We start from the raw sequence: 27,893 nt of genomic DNA, 5'->3' as shown, positions 1-27,893 counted from the left end.
CCACCTACTTTGTATATCACATTGTACTTTTTCTGCTTTTTTGCACTTCTGGTTAGACACAAACTGCATTTCGTTGTCTCTGTACTTGTACTCTGCACAATGACAAAGTTGAATCTAATCTAATGTCTGAATCATATCATGAAGACCCATAGAACTTCTATGATCTTAATGATTTTCACAACACTGAGACAGGCAAATAAAAACAAGTACCCATTACATTTTAAACTGCACTTATGCTTTACTATAAACATGAGTGATCAAAGTTTAATGTACCAAAATAAAAGCTCCATCAATTCATAATTACGGCACCAAAATAAAACCAAGACAAAACAAGCAGTTTGTCTCTTATACACCTGATGGTGGGTGGTGAACTTTTTCCAACCCTCATGATACTTAACAATGTGGCTGTTCTGTTATCGGTCAACATGGTCCTGCAATGGAGTGTGAACGTATAGAGGAACATTTCAAAATCAAAATTCCTGGTCAATGAAACTGACATATCAACTATTGCTAGACAATTTTGACATCAATGCAATTAAGTTTACAAGCTGAGATTCTGTACACTTTTCAGGACATTAAAAAAGTGACAAAGAAAAAAAAATCATGTTATCATTATTAATAATATTAATATATATTAATACCTACAAGGCTGTTATTTTTTTTTTTTTGTTCAAGTCTGGAACATCAACCATTTTGTTTTAAAAATGAGGGTAGTCACAATCTTCTGCGAGTAGCATTTGGATCAGGTCAGTTACTGCACCCCAGCACAGGAGCCTGTCCACTCCCCCCTTGACCTCATGCATTTCTCACCAGTACCCCACAACACAGCGCTCACACATGGAATGGAGGAAAAAAAGAAAGCACAAGGAATCCACATAAAAATAGCGAAGTTGCTCGACGCTTTGTATTTTTTGCAAGTTTTTTTTTTCCTCTATAATTTGCTGATATGTACTGCGATCACCCTATGTTCCCCATCTCAAATGGGCTATATTTCATTAGTTACCCCTATCCCCTCCCCATTATCCCTATCCCAACAATATGTAAAACAGTACAGCACATTTTTTTACTTCACTTAAACTGCAAAAATATGGAAACATTTTGGAAAATAAAAGTAATTAGGAAGTCTACATTAAATATGATTCTTTTGCTGTGGATCCCACATGAAAGAATAACAAAGTTGAACTGAATTTTCTTCTCTTTTTTTTGTTGTTTTTGCAGTCAATTATAGAATACCATATACTCCAGTTTCCACCCCTGGCAAACAGACACCAGAATTTTAGCCTTGAAGCGGACTCCACCTTCACATGAGGGGGTGAAGGGGGAATGCGAACTGGGTGGGCGCTTAATCATTCTTCTTCTCCTCCTCTGCTTTCTCTGTGATGGCGGGCGTGGGCCCGTTGTCAGAGGCCTGCGCCGTGCTGTCCTTGCTGTTTGGGTCCACTCCACTGGTACCAAACTCGTTGACACGGTTGGGGTCCACTCTGTAGATCCAGCGCTGGTACAGATAGATGAAGAACACTACGTCTGTTGGTGGAGGAGGGAAAAAAAACATGTTATCATTTTGCAGACTGGACATTAAGGACATTATTTGAATGACCCTCACTGACTACGGTCGCTTCAAGCAAATCCTGATGCTGCACACATACATTTTTTTTGCTGTGGAAAATAGTTGTAATAAAATCAGTCGGAGCAAGCAAACATGCTGGTTAACAGTAACGTTAGTCAACAGATTAATGTAAAGTCATTTAGCAAATGGGTTTATTCCAGAGATCTCATCGCTGGTTGATTTTAGTGTCACCGAAGTAATAGATAACATCTGGTATTTAAGTGGAATTGCTTCCGTGTTACACTAGGTTAAGTTACAGGTTAAGAACATGGTGTCATCTAAGTGTTCTGACTAGCAGTAGCCTATTGCACTAAATTGGAGAAATGAGTGGCTAAACTGTCCCAGTTGTCCTATAGTGTGTGCAATTACATATAATATTTTGGGGGATTCTTTGTGTATATCCCGACAGTTAAGCATTTTTCAGACGTTATGGTCTGTATTGCAGTCAGCAGTAAGGGAGTGGAGGAAGAAACTACTAAATGTAAGAAACGAGGAACTAACTTTAAGTAGGGGAGAGCCGGGACAGTTCAAACACTTTTTATATCAAACCTAATTTTCAGAGATCGTACCATACTGAAAGCTAATATTTTGTCACTAGCAACCTACATATGCCCTCTGCCAAATACAGATGTATTTTCAGCTCTGAACAAAGCCATTCATAAATTATTTAAGCAAAGGTGGGACGTGCGTAATGTTTCATTCGTCCCTTGGTCGGGATGAATAAAACATACAGCTTAAGCCATATAAACTTCCCACAACTTCAATATTTTACAACAATAATCATGAATGGTATTTCCAAAAGGTTTTGTTGTGAAGCATGTAGCCCACTTCGCGGTTATGGAAATATCATGCATATGGATGACTGCCATTATTATAGCTAGAACAGTAAGTGTTCCCATTTATATAATAGTTCTACCGTACAAAATGTTATTTCACTATGTTTATACATGGGTTAGGCCACTGCACATGCAAATAAGTGCCCTTAAAGACCTACAGCCCGTCAGCCTCCATAGGTTAAGATGGCAAAACTCGATCCCTTACCCAACATCTTTCTTAAACTGCTTTTCCATGTCCCACCCCCTTATTTTATAGTATAAACAGACATCAAGGACAGGGCAAATGAAACGACAGAGAAGTTTAACTAGCTTGAACATTAGCGAGCTGTATCCATGTGTAGTATAGGCCTACATTCAGGCCTGAATTGCAACAGAAAGTGATGTATCGTTTGCGTAGCAGATGTTGCTGCCATTGCACAAGGCTGTTCAGCATCCATTTGGGTCGAGACCAGAGTAGATTGCATTCTGCATGCCGTCCATCCTTGTTAATAAAGTCTCTTGACAGTAGTATATTTTCGCATATTTTGCTAACACAGGCAGCGTGGCTGTGAATGCAGGTTTGACAGTGGGTTTGGCTTATGAGTTGGACCAATCACGTAGACCTAGGTAACGAAGGGTTCCTATGCGAAGGAAAAAGATCCTTCCCTGAGAAAGGAGCTGAACATTTTTGGGAACTGCGGTCAGAAGAACTTAATAATCCCCACATCTGTCGTGTCCGAACAAAGGGTTCTAGGAACATTATGTTCTAGGAACTGCAAAAATCCCTCCGGTGCGAAAGGGACTAATCCTGTGTCCATTTTTGCCTTCTTGGCAGTGAGGTCATACTGAAGACCACACAATAATCACTAGGTAACCTGTCCTAAAAATGTTCAGAAAACCAGACAAAAAACCCTGGCAAGAGAATAGGCCATAATTACAATGTCACTGGGCATATACTGTCTAACACTCACCATCTCTTAGACATCCTATTCTGTACATCATGGGCATCTTGATGACGAAGGCAAACAGGTCATCAATGAAAGTGTTGAGTGCCTTATAGGTAAGCATCCTCCATGGGAGGTGGGCCACAGATTTCATCTTATAGTTAATGAAAAGCTGTGGGGTCATGGTAATGAAACCTGTAGAGAGGGCAAATACACAAGGAACAGATATAATGAGAATAATCTCACAATAAACTACATCAATAAACTATAAACTACATGAACATAAACACCACCAAAAAAACAGTCTCCATGATATTCTGTGTTGTGAGAATATTTCTTCTTTGTAAGTGATCACCTAACATTTCATGGTTACGAGGCAATTTAATTAAAGTTAGAAAATGAATGTCTCTGGTGTGTTTTGAGTTTTGTTTGTAAAAAAAAAAAAAGGTTACTCACCAAACGTTAACAGGAAGCCATAAAGCATGCTTAGTACCCATGAGTACCAGCCTTTGTGCTCCACGTACAGCAGGCTGTAGACGGCATAGCACCCAAAGAGTGGGTACAGGAACCACGACAGGTACTTGAAAGCCATCTGAGACAAAAGGAATATGCAAGGAAGGGGTATTACATTTGCCTCAAATGAGTGTGCAGTTCAACTGGGTTTCTTTACTAGTACTTACATCATCATATTGTTTGGTGGATGACTGCACATATGTGGACTTGTCTTTGAATACGAGTCGTGGGATTATTCCAGCAATCTTGTTCTCTCTGTCCAGCTGGAAATGACAAACATCATCTTAAGACCGGAACCAGTGATGGGAGCTTGCAGTTCCCACAACAGTGAGATGAAATGACAACGACACTATCAGCAGGCGTTAGGACCACTCACTTTGACGTCCATGACTTTTGTGATCTTCCAGAAGTCGATGAGCAGGCCAATGAACACGCTGACCTGCACCACAAAGTTGGTCTCGTTGTCCAGGATGTAGAGCAGCACCACTAGGGACTGGAACACCCCAAATATGATCGAGCGAACGGACAGGCCCTCCAGGGACTGCCGGCTGTTCCAAAATTGGATGTCTGAGGAGACATAGCGGAGGATTGAGCGCGTCATTGACTAAATGCACCCAGAAATATCCAAAATTAGTCATACTAGGTTATACCAAGCATCTTTTAGCTTAATCAGAAAAAATCTGACCTGCAGTGTGCTCAACAGCATGCATTTGTTATACCTCCTTCAAGGCATATTTTTTGAATTAGTAATTTTTAATAGTAGACAGGAGAAACAAAATCTGATGTTTTCACATATACACTAGGTTTACATACTGTAACTTACTTTTAAGTGCCAACCAATCACTCACCATTTTTGAAAGCCAGGAACTCAAAGATACTGTGAACTATGGAGACAACAATGGTCACACCCAACAGATAGGGATTGGTCTCCAACAAGGCCACCTGTGGAGAGACTCATTATTAACAGCTGCAGAAGAACACATTGAGCTGACAAGACGTTCCAAAAAGAATGGACCTTTTTCACAGCAGCCATTTTTGACATGAAATATATGGCAGGCCGAGGTGTTAATTATGACATTAATTAAGATTCTGATTCTACTACACTAAATTGAACACAGACACAGAGGCTGCTGTGAAAAAAGTATATTTGTATGAAAAAGCCCACCAGCCACAGGGTCAAGGCAGAGACCGTAAGTTGTTTTGCTAGTGGAATCACATGGGAGAAGCGGCCGAGCGCCATGAGCAACAGTTTGTTAATTAGACTACCTCCGTGATCATCTTTCCCGCAGCCTAGTAAATTATGACGGCATCAGCTAAGATTTACAACAAAAGCGGCCTGCCACAAAACAGTATAACTTCACTACTGGATTTCTGCACACTCAAGTTACCTTTAGCAACGCACTTGTGCGGAAATTTGATGTAGATACAGATCAACATTTAAACCCGTTGACTGGCTTTGAATATCTTACCAAGATATTTCTATGATTGCAAAAGGCCAACTGTAGGAACTAGCCAAAGGACACGGCACATGTTGCATATTACATTCTCCAGACCTGGGGCCTGTACTACGAAGCGGGGTTACTGGCTTATCTGGGTAACTTCGAGAGTAACTTGATCACGTGCTGTGTAACTTCCCGATTAACCCGTACTACGAAAGGTGGATAGGTTTTAACCGAGGTATGCTGCCATGGCAATTTACGCTGCATCTCAAACCTGCTCCGACCAGGTTATGTTCTTGGTTAACCCGAGGTTTCCGTTAACCACACCCTTTATAAGTACCACCCCTCCACTAACAATTTCTCCCGAGACATGTCGGCGTACCTGGATGACATTGGAGCGCAAATCGTGAGGGACTCTCTTCGCAGGGTGAGGGGTTTTAGAGACCGCCAGAAAATATATATAGCCTACTCGGACGATATTCTCTATGAAGATATAGATTGTCAGCCGAGGGAATTCGTTATCTTTGTCAAGATGATCTAGGAAGACGTCTCATAGCAATGCCCGTACGTGGACATTCATGTATTCCATCAGTGATGCAAGAATACTGTATGTCCGAAAATAAATCTGACATAGGCCTACAGTATGCTGAACATCGGAGCAAGAATAGCCTAAAATAAATCGGACATAGCCTACAGTAGGCCTAATTAATAAAAATCACCATTTTAACAAACTTGTTGAATTGAATGTCATATTACTGTACCCTGCACATAAAGGCTGCACATTTCCACAGCACCAGAATCCGACCGAATGCCTCCCTCAACCCCCTCCATAATCGGCCTTTCACTATTATTTGCGATGGCCAACTCCTCTGCTACTGTAAAACACTGGTGCCTTTCCTCCTACAGTAGTGTTCAAAGACACCTTTTTCTTGTTAGCTATAAAACAGAGGCTAAGTAAATGCTATAAGCTAGGCCTACATGTTTTCATAATTAAGAAATATTAATGCAAGCTATAACTATATAAACCTACTATTCTGAATAATGTTTTTGTGTTTCATTTTCACCTGCTGCCATGTGCGTTTGGCAATGGTGTTGCATCTGAAATGTTCACAGGATTAGGCATACACTAAATCAGTCAATGGGGGCTACTTAAACATTCAATTATCCTTATTACTGTAATCTATATGCCCACTTCTGAATTGGGTTGCATCTGTTGCATGAAGAACATGTGGGAATAAAACTTTACTTTTAGGCATTTAGGCTACCCGATCTGCAATACGTTGCCAACAGCCTTGCTTTGTTCACTGCCGACGTATTTGATTTTTGTCGTAGAGTGGGTTTTAATTCCTCATAACTTGTCATAATAATTGTGCATTCCTCATCCGTAAAATAAAGGTGATCGCGTCATCATTGAAAGTGCTGCAACCCGCCCCTTTTATGTGAACGCGCACAAACTCCAATTAGGTGGAGTAGCTGGAGTCAGTGCTTCAAGAACCACCACGCACAGACGTATGCAAGACATGGGTTTCAGCTGTCGCATTCCTTGTGTCAAGCCACTCTTGAACTAGAGACGGCGTCAGAAGCATCTCATCTAGGCTAAAGACTGGACTGCTGCTGAGTGGTCCAAAGTTATGTTCTCTGATGAAAGTAAATTTTGCATTTCCTTTGAAAATCAAGGTCCCAGAGTCTGGAGGAAGAGAGGAGAGGCACAGAATCCACATTGCTTGAAGTCCAGTGTAAAGTTTCCACAGTCAGTGATGGTTTGGGGTGCCATGTCATCTGCTGGTGTTGGTCCACTGTGTTTTCTGAGGTCCAGGGTCAACGCAGCCGTCTACCAGGACGCTGAAGGCCACTATCAGAGCAACCTGGGCTCTCATAACACCTGAGCAGTGCCACAGACTGATCGACTCCATGCCACGCCGCTTTGCTGCAGTAATTCAGGCAAAAGGAGCCCCAACTAAGTATTGAGTGCTGTATATGTTCGCAGTTTTCATGATCATACTTTTCAGTTGGCCTTGGTCTTAAGTAATATTCTAATTTTCTGAGATACTGAATTTGGGATTTTCTTTAGTTGTCAGGTATGATCATCAAAATTAAAAGAAATAAACATTTGAAATATATCAGTCTGTGTGTAATGAATGAATAGAATATATTCATTCACTTTTTGAATGAAATTACTGACATATAATTAAATCAACATTTTGATGATATTCTATGACCAGCACCTGTACAGTCAGTAATCACTTCAAACAGGTGCTCTTTTGTAGTGGGTGTGAGTTAAGTCAAAAAAAGAAAGCAACAAAGGCACTAGAAAAATGTTTGAATATTTTTTCCCCATATATTTTTTAGAATCATGATTTGTATATTAGACTAGTGTAAAGATGACATTTGGTGACTCAATGAGGCTGCTGACAGAAAGGTTGAAAATGTTGTGCATATGCAAGCCTGGCTAGAAACCTTGCAGAAGATTTCACTAACCGTTAGCAGATAGGATCATTATTGTTAACCAAGGGGCTTACTACAAACTACATGATTGGTTTTAACTCTACAGTGACAATCACCTCTACAACGTGACATTATGAGGTTAGTAGACCTGGCCATGGGCATTTTTGACATTTTGTCAAGGTTGTCAAGTTTTTAACTGAAATTGTTGCATGCAACATATTCAAAGTTGTTAGAAAACCTGTGTGCCAACCTCAAGTGCCAGTGGGTAATCAGTAAAGGCCTACTGAAGTTCTAATGCACAGGACAAATGCCTAAAAATACCTCAAGCCGTCTAAACCACCCAAATCTTCATCATCACCCATCATCAGCTACCTCTAATCGTACTCTACCTTTACAGAATCTTGGTCCTCGTCGGACTGGTCGTAGGTCTCCTCGCCCAGGAAGTTCCATGGAGAACGGGCATTCTGGGCGGCATACAGCTGCCAACGCCACAGGGACAGTGGGCAGTATGTGAGGCGCAGGGGCAACTTTTCCAGGGTCTCGTTGATGGGGTAGTAGTCTTTCTGCAGGTTCCAGTAGTCATTGAAGTAGACTATGGGGTAATAGTCTCCACTGACTGCATCAAACTTCACATCTGTAATAAACGCGGACATGGAGGGTGTTGAGTCTTAGGAGCAGAGAAGCAACTGTGTGGAGGTAATTGAGGCATGCAGATGTGGAGAGGCTTACGCTGGTCAAGAGGTGGGGGAACAGACCCTTTGACCCATGCTGTGTGGTCGTCCACCATGTTGATGGTAAGGTTGGGGTGCCAATGGGAAATGATCTCCACAGGTCCGTGGCTCTCTGCACGCTGGGAACAAGACCAATCAAGACATTGTTTAAAATGATAACACCATCAGGGAAATATTCTCATCATAAGGACTCTGAACTTAAAGAGCAACTTGCAGGTTGGAAATCCCTATAAAAGCATAGTTTAGAGTTCATAGTCTCGGAAAGAAAAAAAATGTATAACTACCCTAGAAACATATTCTGAGAAAATTGTGAGAAAATAACTCCCACATCTATAAGCCAATAACCGGAAGGGAGGTACCAGAGGGTAAACAGGTCAAGTTCAATGAATGGTGTGGATCCTAACACAGACACAAAGGAGATTATAAATAACGAAAATGCCTGTGAAGGGCCACAACCCTATAATTATGAGCCACCTAGGCAAGATCAGGGCCAGGAAGAGAACAGGGAAAAGAATGACCGGCAGAGGAAAGAAGTTTTTTGGTGAGTGACTTAGTAATAAAAGGTGGCTAACGCTGTGTTTGTGTCTATTGACTTCTTGATATTGTTAAATAAATTAACGTTGCTGTTGATCAAACATCCATGTAGATTGTCTTCATTTAAAGTCCTATTGGAATATTCAATATATTTTACAGCAATTGGGCAACATGGCAAATAACGTCAAACTTATTGCCCATATTTCTTCAGTCACGACCTTCTGGCGGAAAAGTCAATGTCAGCGCAAATATGTAACAAAGACAATATAACAATACTTGCAGGTATCTGAACACACACAGTGGAAACACTCACGAAATGAATGTTTAGAACTTTGATAAAGTCAGAATATGCTGTGTGACATGTAAAAGGGATGACATTTTATTAACAACTCATGTAAACACCATATTCGCAATATTGTGTTAAAATTCTGAATATGGTCAACTCACGTCAATTTAAGATGTTTACCTTCTCCTATGTAATTTTACGCTTTTGTGGGCGGGAGAAGCATATAAGTAAGTAAGTAAGTATATATACTCTTTTGATCCCGTGAGGGAAATTTGGTCTCTGCAATTATCCCAATCCGTGAATTAGTGAATCACACACAGCACACAGTGAACACACAGTGAGCCTACTACCCGTGAACCCGCCTACACACAGTGAACACACTAACCCGGAGCAGTGAGCTGCCTGCTACAGCGGCACTAGAGGAACAGTGAGGGGTTAGGTGCCTTGCTCAAGGACACTTCAGCGGTGGATGTGGGCATGGGAGAGCAGTGCTCAACCACTTTACCCACCCACATTTTTCCTACTGGGTCGGGGATCGAACCAGCAACCCTTCGGTTACAAGCCCAAAGCCCTAACCAGTAGGCCACGGCTGCCCCCAGTAGGGGCATTTAGGACATTTAGGAACCTGCTTAAAACGGATAAGCTTTCTTCTGAATTACTGTCCGTAGATTTTGTAAAACATTAATTTGTGCATATACATTTTTAAAAAGATATTTTCAGACAAGATGAAGTATAAATTCAATTTTGAAATCAACCTGCAAGTTGCTCTTTCAAGCGTAAAGTCGGCTTTTACTTACTTTTATCATTTCTGGATCTGCTTCTGTCTCTCCAGTCAAGAGATTCTTGGTCTTGAGAAACTTCCTCCGCTTGAACTTATTCAGCACTGAAATTTGATTGGGTCAGATTTTACTTCTTGAACATTTCTGAAAAATGTTTACTTTTGTAGCCAAGCTAAACAAAGATGCATATCTTGTCTCTTTATTCCCCATCTCCAGTGGATGACTTTATGGCACTCAAAAGACTAGGTCATTGTTAATTTGCATGCTGATCTTTGGGACAGCTTCTCCATTAGGCTTTGCTGACTCAGGACAAGCACTAATTTAATTAGTGGTTGCCATGACCAGGTTGGTTTAGGTTAGGAGACTTACTCTTTAGAACCATGACTCACAGAGTAACTCTAAGTAAGGATCCTTGCTTGAGTGAAGAGCGCCGACTTACTTCGAGAGGAATGGACAGTGGCCAGCCTGCGATACTGGCCCTTGCGCTTGGGGTCTGGATGAAAGCCACTTTTGGTGAAGTAGATATGAATATAGAGAGAGCCATTCTGCTGGAGACTCTGTAACAGAAAGGTCAAGTAACAACCATATCAGAGGTGTGTTTAAATATCATCTCAGTCAACACCTCACAATAAAAGAAAGCTGATAGGTATAGATAGAACTCTGATAAATATTCCAGTTTTTCTGGTCAGACCCGTATGCAAAGAGCATGTACCCCCTCCCCCCCTTACCTCTGGTATATCCAGTTCCTTGTCATGTTCATAGCACCCTTGGTCTCCTGTACTCCAGTCTCCATAGACTAGATCTTGCTGGAACCAGAATAATGATTGTGTGTCGTTGAATTCCGTAAATATCTCATCTTTAGAGAGATATACATAGAGATCCTAAAATGAAAAGAATCAGAGCAGAGTCAGAGAGTCTTCTCTTTTTATGATGGCAGTATGTCAAGGACAGTTTTGTTTGTAAGCAAGGATGCTTAAAAGATAACTCAATATTTGACATAGATCTCTGTTTCTTGAGGTCACCCGAGTACTGTAGATACGGGGGGTGGGGGGGTGGGGGGGGGGGGGGGGACTTGTGCAACCTAGCTCGAGTTGCTGCAGCTAACAGCTAGAGCAGCCAGCCATTTTTAAAATCATGAAAATCATGCTAAAATCATGACATTTATGAAAAATTGCCAGAGTTTTCCTTTAAAATAAAGTCCTGGTGGGTCAGCCTACCATTAGCGTATCCTTGGGGAAAAGGTTACGGCTGGGGACTCTTGGTGCCCCAGCCGGAGTGTTGGGATCTGGAGTTGAAGGGCCTCGACGGAACCAGCTACTGATGGCCCATATGATAAAGATCCTATGGAGGGGGTGTAGAATGTCAGGAATGTTAAGGGTATAACAATGCCAAGCTTCAACATTCAATTTGAGGATAAACTGTTATCACAACAAAGACGTATGACATTGTGCAGACAATGCAGTGCAGTCAATGAATCTGCAGTCAGTTTTAAGACTGAATCAGATAGGAATATCTGTTTTTAGGCACATTGTTGGGCACTGTTGAATTGTAAGTTCACTGTTTTGAGGAGAGTGCCAAAGGAGGAATAATCATTCACAGGAGAATGGAGACTGTAGTAAATGAAGTAGATCCAAAGTCCAGAAACGTGTTCTAGGTAAACGCACAAACCACCACCACAGTGGCTTCATTTCCTATCCTAAATGTTGTTTTGTATTCATAAGACATAGGAAACATCCATTCCCTTGGACCATGTCGCAACACAGTGCAACATATTCTGAATTGCATTCTGTCAAGGGAGCCTTTCCCCTGACACCAATTACAACAGCAAACAGCCCTGCACTCCTAAATATAAAATCAAGGCTTCAGCTAGTGACCTGGATGTTTCTGACATGATATAGTGCCAACACCTCTGAAATGCACCACGTAAACATACAGCCATTACTAATGATGAAAAATCTAAGAGTAATAAGCGGCAGAGCAGAGACTAACCAGATTATAACTGGCTAGCTGTTATTCTTTGGCTATGTGTTATCCATAAATGAAACACCTAATCCACTGTGTCCATAAACAGAAGCTTTCTAACAATCTTGATAGTAGGCCAGGGTGTTAAATATGAATGTTATGAATCATGATAAACAGTTCATCAATACCTCATAACAAACACGCAACTTTGGATGCATGAATAAACTTCAAGCAATCTCCATTCTTGGCTCAAAAACTCATTGCACGCAATACAGAATGTGGTCATTAGTGACACGCAAATAGCCAAGCTATGTGTATCATTTCATAGTTTTGCTCTATGATGTAAAAATAGTTAGACAGACACATAAATGGTAAAGTGTACCCAAACTTTTGACTGGTAGTGTATTTCTCAGCCATTTACCTCAGTTAGGGGTATAAAGGTACACGTATTTGTACCGAACCGTTTAGGTACAGGAAGTTAGGTTCAATACAGGTGCGTACGGAATGTACTACATGTAAATGCAGTTTTACAAATAACAGTAATCGACAGTAGGGTTCTTTGCTTGCCGACCATATTTCAAATTCGAGTTCCCACACAAACATAATGGCCCTCATTTATCAACCGAGCGTAGAAACCAGCTTACGAAATCAGCAGAAATCATCTTACGACAGGGCTCACGTGTGATTCATGAAACTTTCGTATCAATCCCATTCCAGTGTGTGGTTGATAAATGTGTGTTGATAAATGTAGCGGCTGGAAACAAACATGATTTAAATATCACGCCACTTTATAAGCTCGTTTTAAAGGCCTCGCCCCTAGAATTTACGACATTGAGGTGCATTATACGTCCAAAAGAGAAACATTTGTGACCTCGAGATAGCCACAGTGACGTTGCAAGTCCAGCTGAACTTTGTTAAGTTTGACAGCTAGAAAGGGGTCATCAAGAAAGGCGGGAAAGTATAGTGATTTAAAGAAATTATCTGGAGTAAAATGCACTTTAGATCGATTTACGGATGATTGGGGGTACATACGTTGAGTTGACATCAAAATCATGTCATTCGGATGTGTTTTGAGAAAGTTCGATTGTACCGTTTTCAGTCAAAACTCGTAGCCTGGAAGTGAGCAGGGCATATCAATTTCGCAGCTACAAAACGCTATTTTTATACCTCTTCTACAGTTCCAAACAACATAACACTTACGTGGTAGTGAGTAGAGGGTCCCTAAAGCCAAACCGAAGTATCCCGAGGTCTTTATGTGGTCGGATAGAGAGTCCAGAATTAATTTCATCAAGCCAGTACTTTTCCGGAAATGTTGCCATCTTTGCTGCCATCTTCAGGGGAAAGTCCGTAGGAGTCGACTGCTGAGTGTGTTGTAACCAGGGCTTTGAACCGATTTTTTTTTCCCCAATCGGTTCGTTCCGAACAGAAACGGAATTATAACGTTTCCGGTTACGAGTTCCACCAATAAATTGACGTTCCCGAACCGGTTAGAACAAAAAAATACTGTTCCCGGAACGGTTAATTTCGTTCCGGTCAGCTGTTTAATGCTATAGAATTATGTCACATCTTTCTCATCCAGCTTAAACCAAATGTAATAATATTACAACCATTATTACATAATAATAATTATATTATTAATAACAATAATTAAATAGGCCTACAATTATTTCAAATGTGTAGTTTATTGTTAAAAGAGAAAATTTCCACACAAACGTAACGACATTATTAAGACACGTGGTTATGCCACTCGGGCAACAACAAATTCCAAATGTCGGGGGAAAAGGCCATCCAGTACGGCTAATGTTCGCTAGTCCATCATTAACGTGGAGTCGACAAATATAGCTATTGATATTGTGTTTGGAATGAGCGTTTTAATTAACGATGGATCGTAATTTACCACTTATTTAAGATGTGGAGTGGAGATTTTGTAATCCACCGCTCTCTCTCCATTCAGTCAGCGAATGTCTGATGTGATGTCACACAGGAAGTGAACCTCAGCCGTCATGGTAACGTGTGCAGGAAAATAATTACTTTTTTTTTTTTTTTAGTTAATTAGGCAATGAAAACTTTGAAGAACGAAATAAAACCGGTATTAACCGGTTACCATGTGTTCCTGTTCCAGAACATAAAAAATAATAAAGTTTCCGGTTTCGTTTCTGTTCCCTGTAAAATACAAAAAGTTCCCGGTTTTCGTTTTCGTTCCTTGAACCGGTTCAAAGCCCTGGTTGTAACACGCTCTGGAAATTCACAATTTCGTCGCCGTTTTAAAAAAAAAAAAAGAAACATAGTCCAGTATTTCTTTCGAAATTGAAATGAAGTTGTATGGACTGGACTATGTTTTTTTTTTTTTTTTTTTTAAACGGTGACGAAATTGTGAATTTCCAGAGCGTGTTACAACACACTCAGCAATCGACTCCTACGGACTTTCCCCTGAAGATGGCAGCAAAGATGGCAACATTTCCGGAAAGGTACTGGCTTGATGAAATTCATTCTGGACTCTCTATCCGACCACATAAAGACCTCGGGATACTTCGGTTTGGCTTTAGGGACCCTCTACTCACTACCACGTAAGTGTTATGTTGTTTGGAACTGTAGAAGAAATTGAAATGAAGTTGTATGGACTGGGCTATGTTTTTTTTTTTTTTTTTAAACGGTGACGAAATTGTGAATTTCCAGAGCGTGTTACAACACACTCAGCAATCGACTCCTACGGACTTTCCCCTGAAGATGGCAGCAAAGATGGCAACATTTCCGGAAAGGTACTGGCTTGATGAAATTCATTCTGGACTCTCTATCCGACCACATAAAGACCTCGGGATACTTCGGTTTGGCTTTAGGGACCCTCTACTCACTACCACGTAAGTGTTATGTTGTTTGGAACTGTAGAAGAAATTGAAATGAAGTTGTATGGACTGGGCTATGTTTTTTTTTTTTTTTTTAAACGGTGACGAAATTGTGAATTTCCAGAGCGTGTTACAACGCACTCAGCAATCGACTCCTACGGACTTTCCCCTGAAGATGGCAGCAAAGATGGCAACATTTCCGGAAAGGTACTGGCTTGATGAAATTCATTCTGGACTCTCTATCCGACCACATAAAGACCTCGGGATACTTCGGTTTGGCTTTAGGGACCCTCTACTCACTACCACGTAAGTGTTATGTTGTTTGGAACTGTAGAAGAGGTATAAAAATAGCGTTTTGTAGCGGCAAAATTGATATGCCCTGCTCACTTCCAGGCTACGAGTTTTGACTGAAAACGGTACAATCGAACTTTCTCAAAACACATCCGAATGACATGATTTTGATGTCAACTCAACGTATGTACCCCCAATCATCCGTAAATCGATCTAAAGTGCATTTTACTCCGGATAATTCCTTTAAGCGCAATACACTTTATTTTCGCAGAGAAAACACATCATACTACAAATTATTTCATTACAACATTATGACACTGCCAATTGCCCTTTGAAAATAATAAAAATTAATTTATGACTGTTGCCAAAGAGAAAATAATTCTCTCCACATAGCCTCTGGCTATCCTAAGCTATCAAATGTGTCAACATAACAGGCTACATTATGGCAAGTAAGCTACAAATGTGCAGGAAAAGTCTTTCTTGGAAAAGTCCAAGATATCCCATGAATTCAACTCTTCAACTTTCCAATCCTCTGCCGATTTACTGCTGCACTGTGCTATGCCACCTCAGAAACTTGCGTACACGAGTTGAGAGCGTAGCCACCGCTCACGTTCAAATTGATAAGTGGCATGCTTTGCATGGAAATGAGCATATGCCTGTCCTACGCCTGTTTTGTCATACACACATTTCATATGAGGGCCATTAAAAAGCAAACCATGTCCGTTTAGTCAATTAACGTCAAAACATTTGACACCTTTTCAAAAAACTATTCCCGTTGTGCATCAGCAATAGGCTTGGGTATCGAATATCGAGTATTGGTTGGAACCGGGACTATCTTTGCGATTTTCCCGGAATCGTTCAAAAGTTTAAATTTCGATTCCTACTTTCGATTCCCAGTCTGCCGACAGGAAGAAGAAACGTCTGAACACCAACGAAGAAGCGCATAGTTAATAGAATTAAAATTCATGGAGAAGGTCAGACTATTTCATTCAGAAAGCAGGGTTCCCGAGGATCCTTAAAAAGTCTTAAATAGGCTACAACTGAATTTTCGAAAGAGAGGTATTAAATGTGCGAATGGGACCGCCAGCGAGTGCAAGAGAGCGAGTGATGTCTCCATCCAGTTTCGTGTATTTAAAACGCAATTGTATACGTGATAGGCTATTAGGCTACGGGAGGAAGTGTAGTGGTTACAGAGTGAAGATGTTTTTCACGGGTTTGGTTAAAGGTGTGAAAACGGTAATAATACAGTAGGCCTATGTACAAAATAATATGCCTGGCGTTTTCGTGGTGTAGCTGAGGCCTGAGAGATAGACAGGGTAGCCTACGTGGAATGAGGGAGCCTACGGTAGAATGAGCGGGAGAAAGAGTTGGTAAGCCAGTTAGCGATAGGTTGGCCATATGTTCGAATTTAGGCCGGACATATGGGTTTTAAAAGCCCTGTCCGGCGTCCGGCGCAGCCTCAAGCCGGACGTTTATTTGTTCTCCTTTTTGGAGTTGCGCTTGGCATCTAAAGTCTTTGCTCGGACGCAGCATCGTTTCACAAACTATGGACGCGAAGACTGCTGGTGAAATTATGTGCAGTGCTTCGCAATCAGGAGGAAATACTGTATACCGGTATGTTAAGTTGATCTGTTTGCATCTTTCCAGCGTGTGTTGCTGGCCTAGCCTAGGGAAGAAAATATCTGTCTAAGTTATAATAGCCTACCTGTAATATCTGCCAGCAGCTTGCTTGCCAGCGTTTCCCAGTAGGCTAGGCCTACTTAGCAAAAGTTGTGAAATATAACCGCATATGTTTTGAATGTCGGCGACTGCTACATAAAAATACGTGCGTTCATAATGTGCGTGCTTGAGATGAAACCAGCAGTTTTCAGCAGGATCATGCGAAGAGGACCTGTCTCTTAATTAATTTAAAACAAGTCAATGGTTTTACAATGTTTCAGTCAAGCTTTGGTTGGTTTAGATACAACTGGTATGCAAAATGTAAAGTAGTGGATTAACTTTAATTTGCTGTGCTGCATATGGACAATAGATGCACATAGTAAATTATATAAAGTAGGCTTATTAAAATATGTAAATAGCTTAGTTAACTTTGAAAAAAATATTTAAGGGAATCCAGTCCAGTGCACATGTCTTTGGCAAGTAGCCCTAGGCTACTACAGACACAGGTGAAGAACAGCCTCAGCAGTAAGCAAAACCAAATATGTACAGTACAGCCAGCTTCAAAAGCAAGCAGTCCAGACCCTAAAATTGGGCATTTATAGCTGTGAAGGTAATTCACACACAATTATTTTCTTTCGCCAAAATATTTTTGGTAACTTCTGTAGACATCCAAAATGGGGTGGGGGTTAAAATTAGTAGGAAAAAAAAACTATTGCATTAAACAGTCTTATATATCTTTTTGCCGTGGTATAGTCTTAATTTTCATTTAGATGTCTTGAAAAGGTCTTAAAAGTCTTTAAATTTGCACTTGGAAAATGTGCAGATACCCTGAGAAAGACCGTTGGTTAGCTAGCTCATTTAAAATATCCTAAACTTTTTTTGACCCTGCCTTTAAAAAAAATCGGAATCGAGAATCGTTAGGAACCGGAATCGAAATAAGAAATCGGAATTGGAATCGTTCAAATTGAAACGATACCCAACCCTAATCAGCCATATTGTCAGTGAATTTTAGGTTAGCAGTACCTACAGGCTTACTGTACCAAAAATGAACCAAACATGACTTTAAAACGGAGGTACACATCAAACCGTGATTTTTGTGTACCGTTACACCCCTAAGCCCCTAACTCATAGTGGCGTAGTGTGCTCAACACACACTAGTATTATATGATTTCATTTCTACTAAATAGGTCCATCAAAAAGGTGAAATCCCCTATTCACCTTGAAAATGTAAAATTGTGGTTGGAAACATTGCAGAATGGTTGTCATGTAAGGGTTAACACTTAGAAGGACAATTTAATATCAGTACCATGTTTTAGTAGACTAAAATCTTTCAAAGTGCATAGTCTGGCAACTATCAATTGGGAAACATTTGCAACACTTGCATCGCAACGGGCCCTAACTTTGAAATCATTGGTCCAGCTTTAGATTTCTAATGTTACTTCCTACTTCACCTGTTCGCTGATTGAACAGGTAAAGATTGGCCGGAAACGACCACCATTAGCCCCAGAAAAACTGACATAACCATTCCAATGACTCCAAAGCTGATATCCTGACAGATATTTAGAGCAGCCCCTGAGGACTATAACGAAATGGCGAGCTTGAAATCAAGCGTGAAAATGTTTACTGAGTATGAACTATATAAGCCTACTGATAAATCTTTCACCTGCCAGGTGAAAGAAAGTGAATGTGCACATTCTTGACTAGACTCACCTGAAGAGAACACCCTTGATGACTTGCCACGCGTTCGGAGCCGGCTGCGGCTGGGGATCCTGTCCAGCTTCAGCCGTCTGTGCGACCTGGTCAGCAGCAGCCCCGCCATTACTGCTCACCTGCAGAACAAACGCTGTTAGACGGAGAACTGCACACGTACAATATAGGTACGTTTTTAAACCACATACCTTGTAATCCTCATAACAGGTAGTGGAGACTGATGATTATGATTAATTAACATTCACAAATGGCAAAAAGAAGGATGCGTTGGCTGTACAGGAATCAGGGTAGGCTATTTCGTTGCTCTGATTGGTAAGGTCTGTCCAATTGCGTGCAGAGCAGGCTTGTGCAAAATTCCAGAATTGAGTTGAAACTGGCTCTTAAATTCCAATTCAATTCTTGAATTTCACTTGCATTTCAATTTATATAGCAAACAGGAAGCAGAATTGTGATTCGAATTGTGCACAACCCTGGTGCAGAGATCTTCTATCCAATGTATTGGTTGAAACACACCCCATAATTATGTCCCAATGCTCCAATTCCAGACTCAAATTCTGAATACAATTTTGAGCATGGCTATGTCAGGTTACAAAGTACCTAGTATGTCGTACTAACTGCAGCCGCACTGAAGCTGGTCAAAACCCCATCCTACTATTTTTCCAGCATCTGGTTAGTTATATGGTTTGTTATTTTTCTAGGGTTTGGTTAAAGAGTAATTCCGAGGGAAAATGGGCTTTGATGTAGCTCAGTGTGCAGAACTTCATTTTCAGTTTAGTATTTAAATGGTATTGCATATAAAGTATTTCTGCAGATTAAGACCAATGGTACTTAATGACACATTTACATTCATTTGAATGAAGCTATGGAACTTTCCTGTGTATTAGCGCATTGTGCATAAACTGCAGGACTGCAAAACTCTGTACTGACCTCATCCGTGTATAAACCACGATACCCAATATATAAAAATAAGACGACGCTTTAATTATACGAAGAAAATGATATGAAGAAAATGATATGAAGAAAAGAATCACATTCCCATGTAAAGACAACCCTGTGTATTGACCCCATAGCTGGAACTTTTAGAAAATCAATGTATAAACCTTGATTAATAAGTGAGAAATTATGGTAAGTAAATAATCACAAGTCTACAACAAGACTACGGAGTCAGGGGCCAAGCACTCAAGAGATGCAAGAGTAAACCACAATTAGTGGTTGCATTTTAACATGTTACGTTAAGCCAACATAGCATGGTTAGTTCAGATGATTGGTCATCAGTCTCTGCTAGAACTGTAGGCTGTGTGTGACACTTTTTCAAGGACATCTTCAACAGATCAATGGAAACAACACTTGGGCCGAGTTTGGCTTGACACTGGAATGTTCATGATCACCAGATGGGCAGAAAGCATGGAGCATATCCAGTAAGACTGGTTAGGGTGACTAGAACACAAAACACTATGATTTTATTCTGACAATTCAGTTATGAGTGTAACGCCAAATAAGAATGAATCGAACACAGTTGAAGACTCCCTAGTATTATAATAACAGTAATAATAACAATAATAAAAAGCTTTATTTGTATAGCACTTTTCATACACAGAATGCAGCTCAAAGTGCTTTACATTTGGTATATTTAACACAATAGAGAAGAAAATAATAGTATTAATAATTGTGGCCCGTCTTGCGGACCCCAATAAATACCAACAATTTCCTGCAAGTTCTTCAGTCATTCATTCCTCTTCATTGCTGTGGCCATTTATGATCCAACATATATACTAAGCAAATACAGCAGTGAGGTCCTTAGTATTTGTTGTGATTATATGAATTATATACAGACGTTTAAGGAACACAATGACTGGAAAACTGTCAGCCTTTAAAGTGTAACTCCAGCGAAAAACTGACCCCAGGGTCTTTTTCTGCATTAAAACACATCAAATAAGCTGTGGAGACAGTATTTTTCGTTGATCAACCACCACAGAGCTTGCACCGGTATACGCTATAGTCCAAATCGCAAACAGTGGATTAGCTAAGGGCGGTGAGCCAAACGCTTCCCAAATAGCATTTTTTAACCAGTAATATTGTTTAAAACAGCACCAAACCTCGTCAGTAACTTGCTCAGGGTCCCTACACATAAAACGAAGCAGCACGTTTTTACGTAGTTAGCGAACCCGAAGCTTACCAACTGTCCCCCTACCAGCTCCTCCAACCTCAGCACGAATAATAGATTAACCAAACGTGACAGTACAACCCTGAGCAAGCAGCTGACGAGGTTTGGTGCTGTTTTGAACAATATTACTGGTTAAAAAATGCTATTTGGGAAGCGTTTGGGCTCACCGCCCTTAGCTATAGAGTATACCGGGGCAAGCTCTGTAGTGGTTGATCAACGAAAAACACTGTCTCCACGGCTCATTTAATGTAGAAAAAGACCCTGGGGTCAATTTCTGCCGGAGTTACACTTTAACCCTTAACCCCCTACAAGCATGCCATATAGCAACAGTGGCAAGAAAAAGCTCCCATATTTCCAGAAGAAACCGTTGAGCAGACCCCAACTTAATAGGGGGAGCCCATCTGCTTCTGGCTGGCTGCAGAAAAAGTAGTCTACAAGATAAAATGAGCTAACTAAAAGCTCTCATATACAGGTGTGCTTTCAGGTCTTTTTTAAAGATATTCACCGAACTCGCCTGTTTGATGTACAGAGGCAGGGTGTTCTGCTTTGGTGCATACTGGATAAAAGCAGCTTTTCTTTGTGCAGTTTCCTTTGTGGTTGATAAGATATTAAAAGCTCAGATATATATGGAGGTGCTATGCAATTCAGAGCTTTGTAAGTAATTAACATAACCTTAAAATCAATTATACAGGAGACCAGGGAGCCAGTGCAGTTCAGCTAACACAGGGGTGATGTGCATCCTCTTGGTCTTAGTTAAAAGTGTAGCAGCAGAGTTCTGGATGAGTTCCAATTTCTTTATATGCTTTTTTGGGAGACCAGTAAAAAGTGCATTGCAGTAGTCTAACCTACTAGTGATAAAGCAATGGATTAGTTTTTCTGCATCTTGTTGAGTTAAAAAAAGGGCAGCACTTTGGCAATGTTTCTTAGGTGGAAATAAGCTGCCTTGGTAACTTTACTGATATGGGGCTTAAATCCTAACTCTGTATCTAAGATGACACCTAGGCTTGTTACTTCTGGTTTAATCTGGTGTGCCAGGTTCCCAAGATTACTGAGAACAGTGTCTCGCTTTGATTTTGGTATGTGGAGGCATACGGATTGTGAGGTGTTAACGTTATTCAGTGTTAACACTACTCAAGTCTAAAGTAATGACTTACTTTTACTATGAGTACCTTTTAAGAAAAGAAAATGTTTGAAATCAGCACCATCTCTGCCCAAAACTACATCATCATCAACTACTGCAGGATTGCAAACCTGCGTCTTAAGACTAGTTGGCAATTAAGTTATCAAACCAAACCAGATACAAGACATCACCGAAGTGCTAGAAATGTTTTAAAGTAATCAATTACTTATCTAGCCAACCTACTGTAAATATCCAATGGGGCAACAAAGCCAGACAGCAAAGTTACCTAGCATCTAGCCTCGTAGCTTCTCAGCTCACAAATGTTAAGTCATTAATCAGAATTCTGCCATTATTGCTCCATTTGTCACGTCTGGAAAATGTAGGACTGGCGTTATAGCTCTGATGTAGCTAGAGGTAATAAATGAGTTTGATATCAATTATAGCGGATTGTCCAGAACAAATATAATGACTAAATGAAAAGGACACGCCATCTGATGATAACGATAGCCTTGCTAAGTTAGCTTATAGGCTAGTCTAACTAGGATTTAAAACGTACAAAATTCAAGTCATCCTGGTCTTGTGGCGACCATGCTAAATCAGCTATCAGCTAACTAGCTAGCCAGTGGACTTACTCTCACATGACTATTCGAGTAAAAATAGTGGCAGGCAGTTTTCGTAACCCAGATACCGAGCAATAAAGTGGGTAACCCGTTTAGCAGTCTATCGACTACATATATATTATTAATTCATACGATATCAAAGTGAAAATGAAATCTTCTGTTACCCCAAGCCTACTCCGTGGGGTCACACACAACCCGGCTTTCCATCCTAACGTTAGCTGCAATGTGTTTTGGCAAGTGTGAGAACATTTCGACAGAGATAAATGCCAATGGCAGACCCAAATATATGTCTATTCAGAGAGCCTCGTATGTTCGTGTATAGACTGTGGTGTACTTAAATTATTCCCTTACCTCGCCGTTGCTAACGGCAGTTTGATCAGTGGATTCGTTCTCCTGCGCCGCCATCTTACCTGTCTCTGTCGCACACTGCTGGTGATATGTAATCACATGCCTCGCGTGAGATTGCGATGAAACGATACATTTACTTGGTGGCCATTTTTGTAGTTTAAAGTGCACCTTCCCTTCATCAGAAAGTCTGCAAGTATGCTCAAATTCTTACATCCTTAAGCACTGACTTGATTGTAAAAAGATTACCATGGTTATTTGCATCCTAGAAATAGTAGAAATTGTAGTGTGAAAAGGCAGTAGATCAGCCTAGCAATCTAGCCTTCTCGAACGCACCAAAATAACATTAAAGCTCACGCAGCTCATGTAGGCCTGGTCTACAATCCATTGACTCAGCACATCTAGGCTATGAAAAGTCTTTGTCTCATAAAAATGATATGTCTATAAAAACGGTGAAAGAAACCCGTATGCTTAGTGCCAAGTGTAATGAGATACATGGCAATTGCATCAGTCAGCCTGCCAAACACAAGTTTTGAAATCTCCCTCTCTCACTCATTAGTCCAGATGTTCAAAAGCTGGTCTGTAAGGTCACTCTTCTGTGATCATCCAATCGTTTCCAAACAGTGACACCAAGTGGCGAATTGTAAAACCACAGGCATAGGCCTGGCAAGGCATCTTTTGACTAATGTTATACAGCCTGCCTCTTTTTTTACTTTTTAAACAAAACCCTGGGCTTACAATGTATTGATTGAAGGCAAAAACAGATGGATAGTCTATAGTATATTAAAATGGATAGTCTATAGTGTATGAAAATGGATAGTCTATAGTGTATTAAAACTCAGCTTATTAGTAAATGTCTGAAAACAGGTGTGTGTGTGTGGGGGGGGGGGGGGGGGTCATCTCCATTGTCTGAGTGGTAATGTACTAAAATGTGGAAAGATGACATAGAACTTAAACTTCTACATCTTCAGTTTCATATGTTTATATGTCAAAGAATCCATGAAGGGCAGTGGCACTATAAGGATACATAAAAATATATGCATTACAGAGTTAAGTAAATGGGGGTTTTGCACAATTACTTTGAATAAATAAAATGGCAAATATTTTTGTTAAGTCCTTCAAAAGACAGTCATCACAGTTGATGGTCATTAAATCATTACATATTATTATTATTATAAATCAGATCATTAGTGACGTGCTTCTGCACAAAAACAATAGTATTGTTACTAGGTCTATAAAGCGCCCATTTCTTCACTAAATTGGGAGTTGGCTCAAAAGACTATGTGACATTGTAAAACACATTTACTGTGGACACTCACTCAACAAGACATATTAGAATATGTCCAAAGCATGAGCCGTAATAAGGGGTATTGATGATGTGATGAGTGAGTTCCCACCTTAGCATAACCCCTCCCCTTGAGAGTTGAGTGACACTGTGTCCTAACAGCATGCAATACAAGCGAGCATCATAGCGACAACTTAAAGGGTTAAGGCTGCCAGTCTTATGACATGTTGTTTTCTATATTTCTGATATGTTGCTGATTGGATCATAAACGGCCACAGCAATGAAGAAAAGTGAAAGTGATTGATAATGACTGACTGACTATTATTGTGTTACATACACAGAATGCAGCTCAAAGTGCTTTTAATGTAAAGCACTTTGAGCTGCATTCTGTGTATGAAAGGTGCTATACAAATAAAGCCTATTATTATTATTATTATTATTATTATTGTTATTATTATTATTATTATTATTATTATTATTGTCTATGGTCTTAACACAGTCCACAAATCCAGGTTGCAGTGCATGTAAACTTTGTTCATACTGGAGGATGACAAACTGCTATAATTTTCTCACAAGAAGAAAAACAACTAAAAATCACAGTTATTTTGGTTTAAAATAACATTAAACTGTATTGTTTTATTATTATTATTATTATTATTATTATTATTATTATTATTATTATTATTATTAAAGGTCCACATTAAAAGTACCATCAGCATTTAGGCCTTAGAATTTCAAGTGTTCCTCTGTTTTTTCTTTATTTGAATCTCAAAAGAAAGTTGCCTGTGGAGCTTGAATATCACAGGTTATCATTTCTGCACAACCATTAGCCTAATTGCAGAGTCGATGCCTGACAGGCCCTTCGACAACGTTTAAGCTGGCTGTTAAATCTGGCTGTTAAATCAAACAAAACATCTCATCCTCAACAGCACGTTTCGAGAACAGCTATAATGGGCGGGCGCAACCAAAATTTCAGTCAATCGGCAGCGTAAGGAGGAGCCACACACTACGCTATGTTGGGCAAACAGCGTTGCCATATTTCAGCGTCAATCTGCATCATCTGTCCAATAACGCTGCTTGTCAGTTCATATGACTGAAGAGTATCCATATAGGAGATAGTTTGTAGATCAGTGATTGTGAGCAAAGGCCCATGCATACACTTCATGCGTTTGGACATGAGCAGTGTTGAACAGTGGTGGTGGTTGAGCAGTTGGGCGGCGGTGCACAGAAAAAATGACCTCCTTTGATTTCGGCGAAGGCATGGGATATTTGTGGTTACGTCCAGTGTAGGCAAAGTGTATATTTATTTGCATATGTTGTGTTATTTGTTTATAGTTAATCGGTTTCCACATTTGGGGTAGTAGTAGTAGTAGCGTACATAATGGATCGCGTAAAGAGTTCCATGCAGCAAGTACCGAACCCAATTCCTAAAGTGCTCAGTCGTCGGACCGGTGGTGCGAATAGTTTGGAAGTTGAGAAGGAAAACTTTGAGCGCAGTCAGGTAAGTGGATTTCGACAATTGTCTCTTGTACTATGCTGATCAGATTGGTTTATCTATGAATACATACGAACAGACTTGGTGAGTATTGTCTCTCTCTCTGGTAGGCTACAAACAGCCCTGGGAACTCAGAACACAACCGAAACGCACCCAGGGTATTTTTATGACCCTGTTTTTTCAGTCTTGGTTTCTGTTAATGAAACTATTATCGAAGGTAGTAAGCGTTACTTTTATCGCGTAATTTTGTTCAGTCCAGTAGTGTGAAACAATGCTTTGTTTACTATGGACGGCCAGCCAGTTAGGCCTAACTAACTTTACGCGGTGACACGAATTTCCGATTAAATGTGATTTAGTGTAAAAGTTAGGCCTACCATTATCCATCCATTCATTTTGTATACGGTCCAGTTATGATTTTATGTTTTCTGGTATGAGTGGACTAGTTAATTTCACAATGGCTTTATGTCATATATATAATGACAATGGCCTCAAGTGGGTTTTAGACGTTGGGTAGCCCATGTTCCTCACTGCTGACTGACTGGACTCATGCTTATATGAAATGCTTAATTATTCACAAAATTGGTAATTTCTCAGGGTTCACAAGTTTGTAGTTTCTGAGAGGACCTACATCCCACTTGCCATGGGTCAACACTGCTTTTGGGATTTTCTCAGTTCACCCTTGAGACAAGCCAAAATAAATATTATATATATTTATTATTATTTGTATTTATTTTATTATTATTGACCTTTTGACTCATAAGCCTAGTGTGTTACAGACTCTCATGACTTTCAAGATTTCCCAGGTCCTGGGATTCTTTTGATGATAATAGATATTCAGCATTAGATAGATAGATAGATAGATAGATACTTTATTGATCCTCAAGGGGAAATTCAAGAAAGCCTTACAAAGCCTTCTGGCTGTCAGATCTTGGCCTGTCCCTTATGATATGGATTTGCTTAGTAGCCTATTATATATATATATATATTTAGCATTCCAAATTCAATATGCATAGTCCACTTTTTAATCTTGCAGTGAATCGGCTTGGAAGGGGGATCTCATAGACATTATTATAAGAAGTTCAAATGGTTTGTGTAGTGGGAGGTATAACATTAAAGCTTATAGCCTCGGGACATGGCTTTTGGAAAGTGCATTCCACAAGAAGCGGAAGTGTGTGAGAGTTAGAGGAGATTGTTGATGGGAGACCTATAATCAACCTTGTTCCTGCCAGTCCTGAAGATTCAAGAATCAGGGAAAGTCTGGGTGTGTGTATGGTGGTAGTGGTAATGGTGGGGTGGCGGCGCCTGGCGGCTTAGCCAGGACTCATGTCAGTAACGCCTATTGTTGCCTCATCAGATGTGGGAGAATGGCAGATCTCATGTTATCAACACAAAGAATTTAGCCGTGATGTCTAGGGCTAATTGTATGGTGATTGTACATGCTTGCATTCCCCCTTTCCTCCCCCCACCCACCCACTTCATTCTTCCCTGGGCTGGGGAGCTAGAGCGCTGAAAAGTAGGTCACATGAATCAAGCAGCAGCAAACTGCATTGCTGGTGTGGTGTTGTTAGCTGCAGTTAGCAGAGTTCGTCCACCTTTGTTTTCTCAGGCTTTTCTTTCCTGTTTACTGATAAAAACAAGCTGTAAATTTCATGCGAGGTAATGGGGTGGATTAACCGGTGTACATATCCCAACCCACTACTCCCACCTCCCTTCCAAAAATTGCATAAACACGCTCTTCAGCCCCCCAACCCCCCCCCCCCCCCCCCCCGTTCACAACTAGGACAGGGACATGGATTATAGAGGCTGGTGTTATGAGACGCATGCGCACTAACCATCTGTCGGGCCTGGTCACTGGGTCACACACACTGGCTGGAAGATCTGTGACACTCTGGAATCCACAGTGCACTCGGCACATATTTAGCTTTCTGCTTTTGACATTTCTCTCCCCCCCCCCCCCCTTTTTTTTTGTGGCGTAATAGATTTGAGATGACAGTGGCCATGTGTTTTGGAGGAAGATTGGTATCTCGAGATGTTTTAGTTGAAACTGCCAAATTGTTTACAGACAGAGAGGATATTGCATGTAAGAAAAATGCATATATTCATTCACTTGTTCACCAAGTCACTGAATGCAGTGGACCATAATTTGAAATGAGCTTGTATTTATGGAAACCTTCCTGACAGCAATTAAAGCCAAAAGCTTTAACAATGTGCTGATGCTTTGCTGATTCACTCGGCAGATATAAAAGCACTAAGTGAAAAGAGTAGAGTCATTAAATTGGATTATACTCAGTCAAAATGGATTGGTAA

At 40.4% G+C, this 27,893-nt stretch overlaps 2 protein-coding genes across 2 annotated transcripts in view; one reads left to right on the top strand and one right to left on the bottom strand.

Annotated features, from left to right (window-relative positions):
- Nucleotides 1-213: 213 nt before the first annotated feature.
- On the bottom strand, nt 214-22,890 carry clptm1 (CLPTM1 regulator of GABA type A receptor forward trafficking). Its single transcript, XM_076282450.1, has 14 exons — nt 22,813-22,890; nt 18,558-18,676; nt 11,310-11,433; nt 10,821-10,973; nt 10,532-10,649; nt 10,111-10,196; nt 8,492-8,612; nt 8,152-8,396; nt 4,727-4,820; nt 4,255-4,445; nt 4,046-4,141; nt 3,822-3,957; nt 3,393-3,560; nt 214-1,524 (listed from the first exon to the last, which is right to left on the bottom strand). Exons 1-14 carry the CDS (start codon nt 22,864-22,866, stop codon nt 1,343-1,345), a joined length of 1,887 nt encoding a protein of 628 aa, XP_076138565.1. The 5' UTR covers nt 22,867-22,890; the 3' UTR covers nt 214-1,342.
- Nucleotides 22,891-25,193: 2,303 nt separating this feature from the next.
- The window catches only part of hip1 (huntingtin interacting protein 1), a 38,180-nt gene continuing 35,480 nt past the window's right edge, over nt 25,194-27,893 (top strand). Inside the window, exon 1 of the mRNA XM_076282447.1 lies at nt 25,194-25,592. Within this exon, the coding sequence (XP_076138562.1) occupies nt 25,473-25,592 (120 nt within the window). The 5' untranslated portion in view covers nt 25,194-25,472. The remainder of the gene's footprint in view (nt 25,593-27,893) is intronic.

This window comes from Alosa pseudoharengus, unplaced genomic scaffold (genome assembly GCF_046254945.1).
Source record: "Alosa pseudoharengus isolate Yale_2024_CS ecotype anadromous, Long Island Sound unplaced genomic scaffold, YU_APseudo_1.1 YU_APseudo_1.1_scf_13, whole genome shotgun sequence".
Taxonomy (NCBI): Eukaryota; Metazoa; Chordata; class Actinopteri; order Clupeiformes; family Clupeidae; genus Alosa; species Alosa pseudoharengus.
Note: the sequence above shows the minus strand (reverse complement) of the source record. Positions and strands in the feature narration are given on the sequence as shown.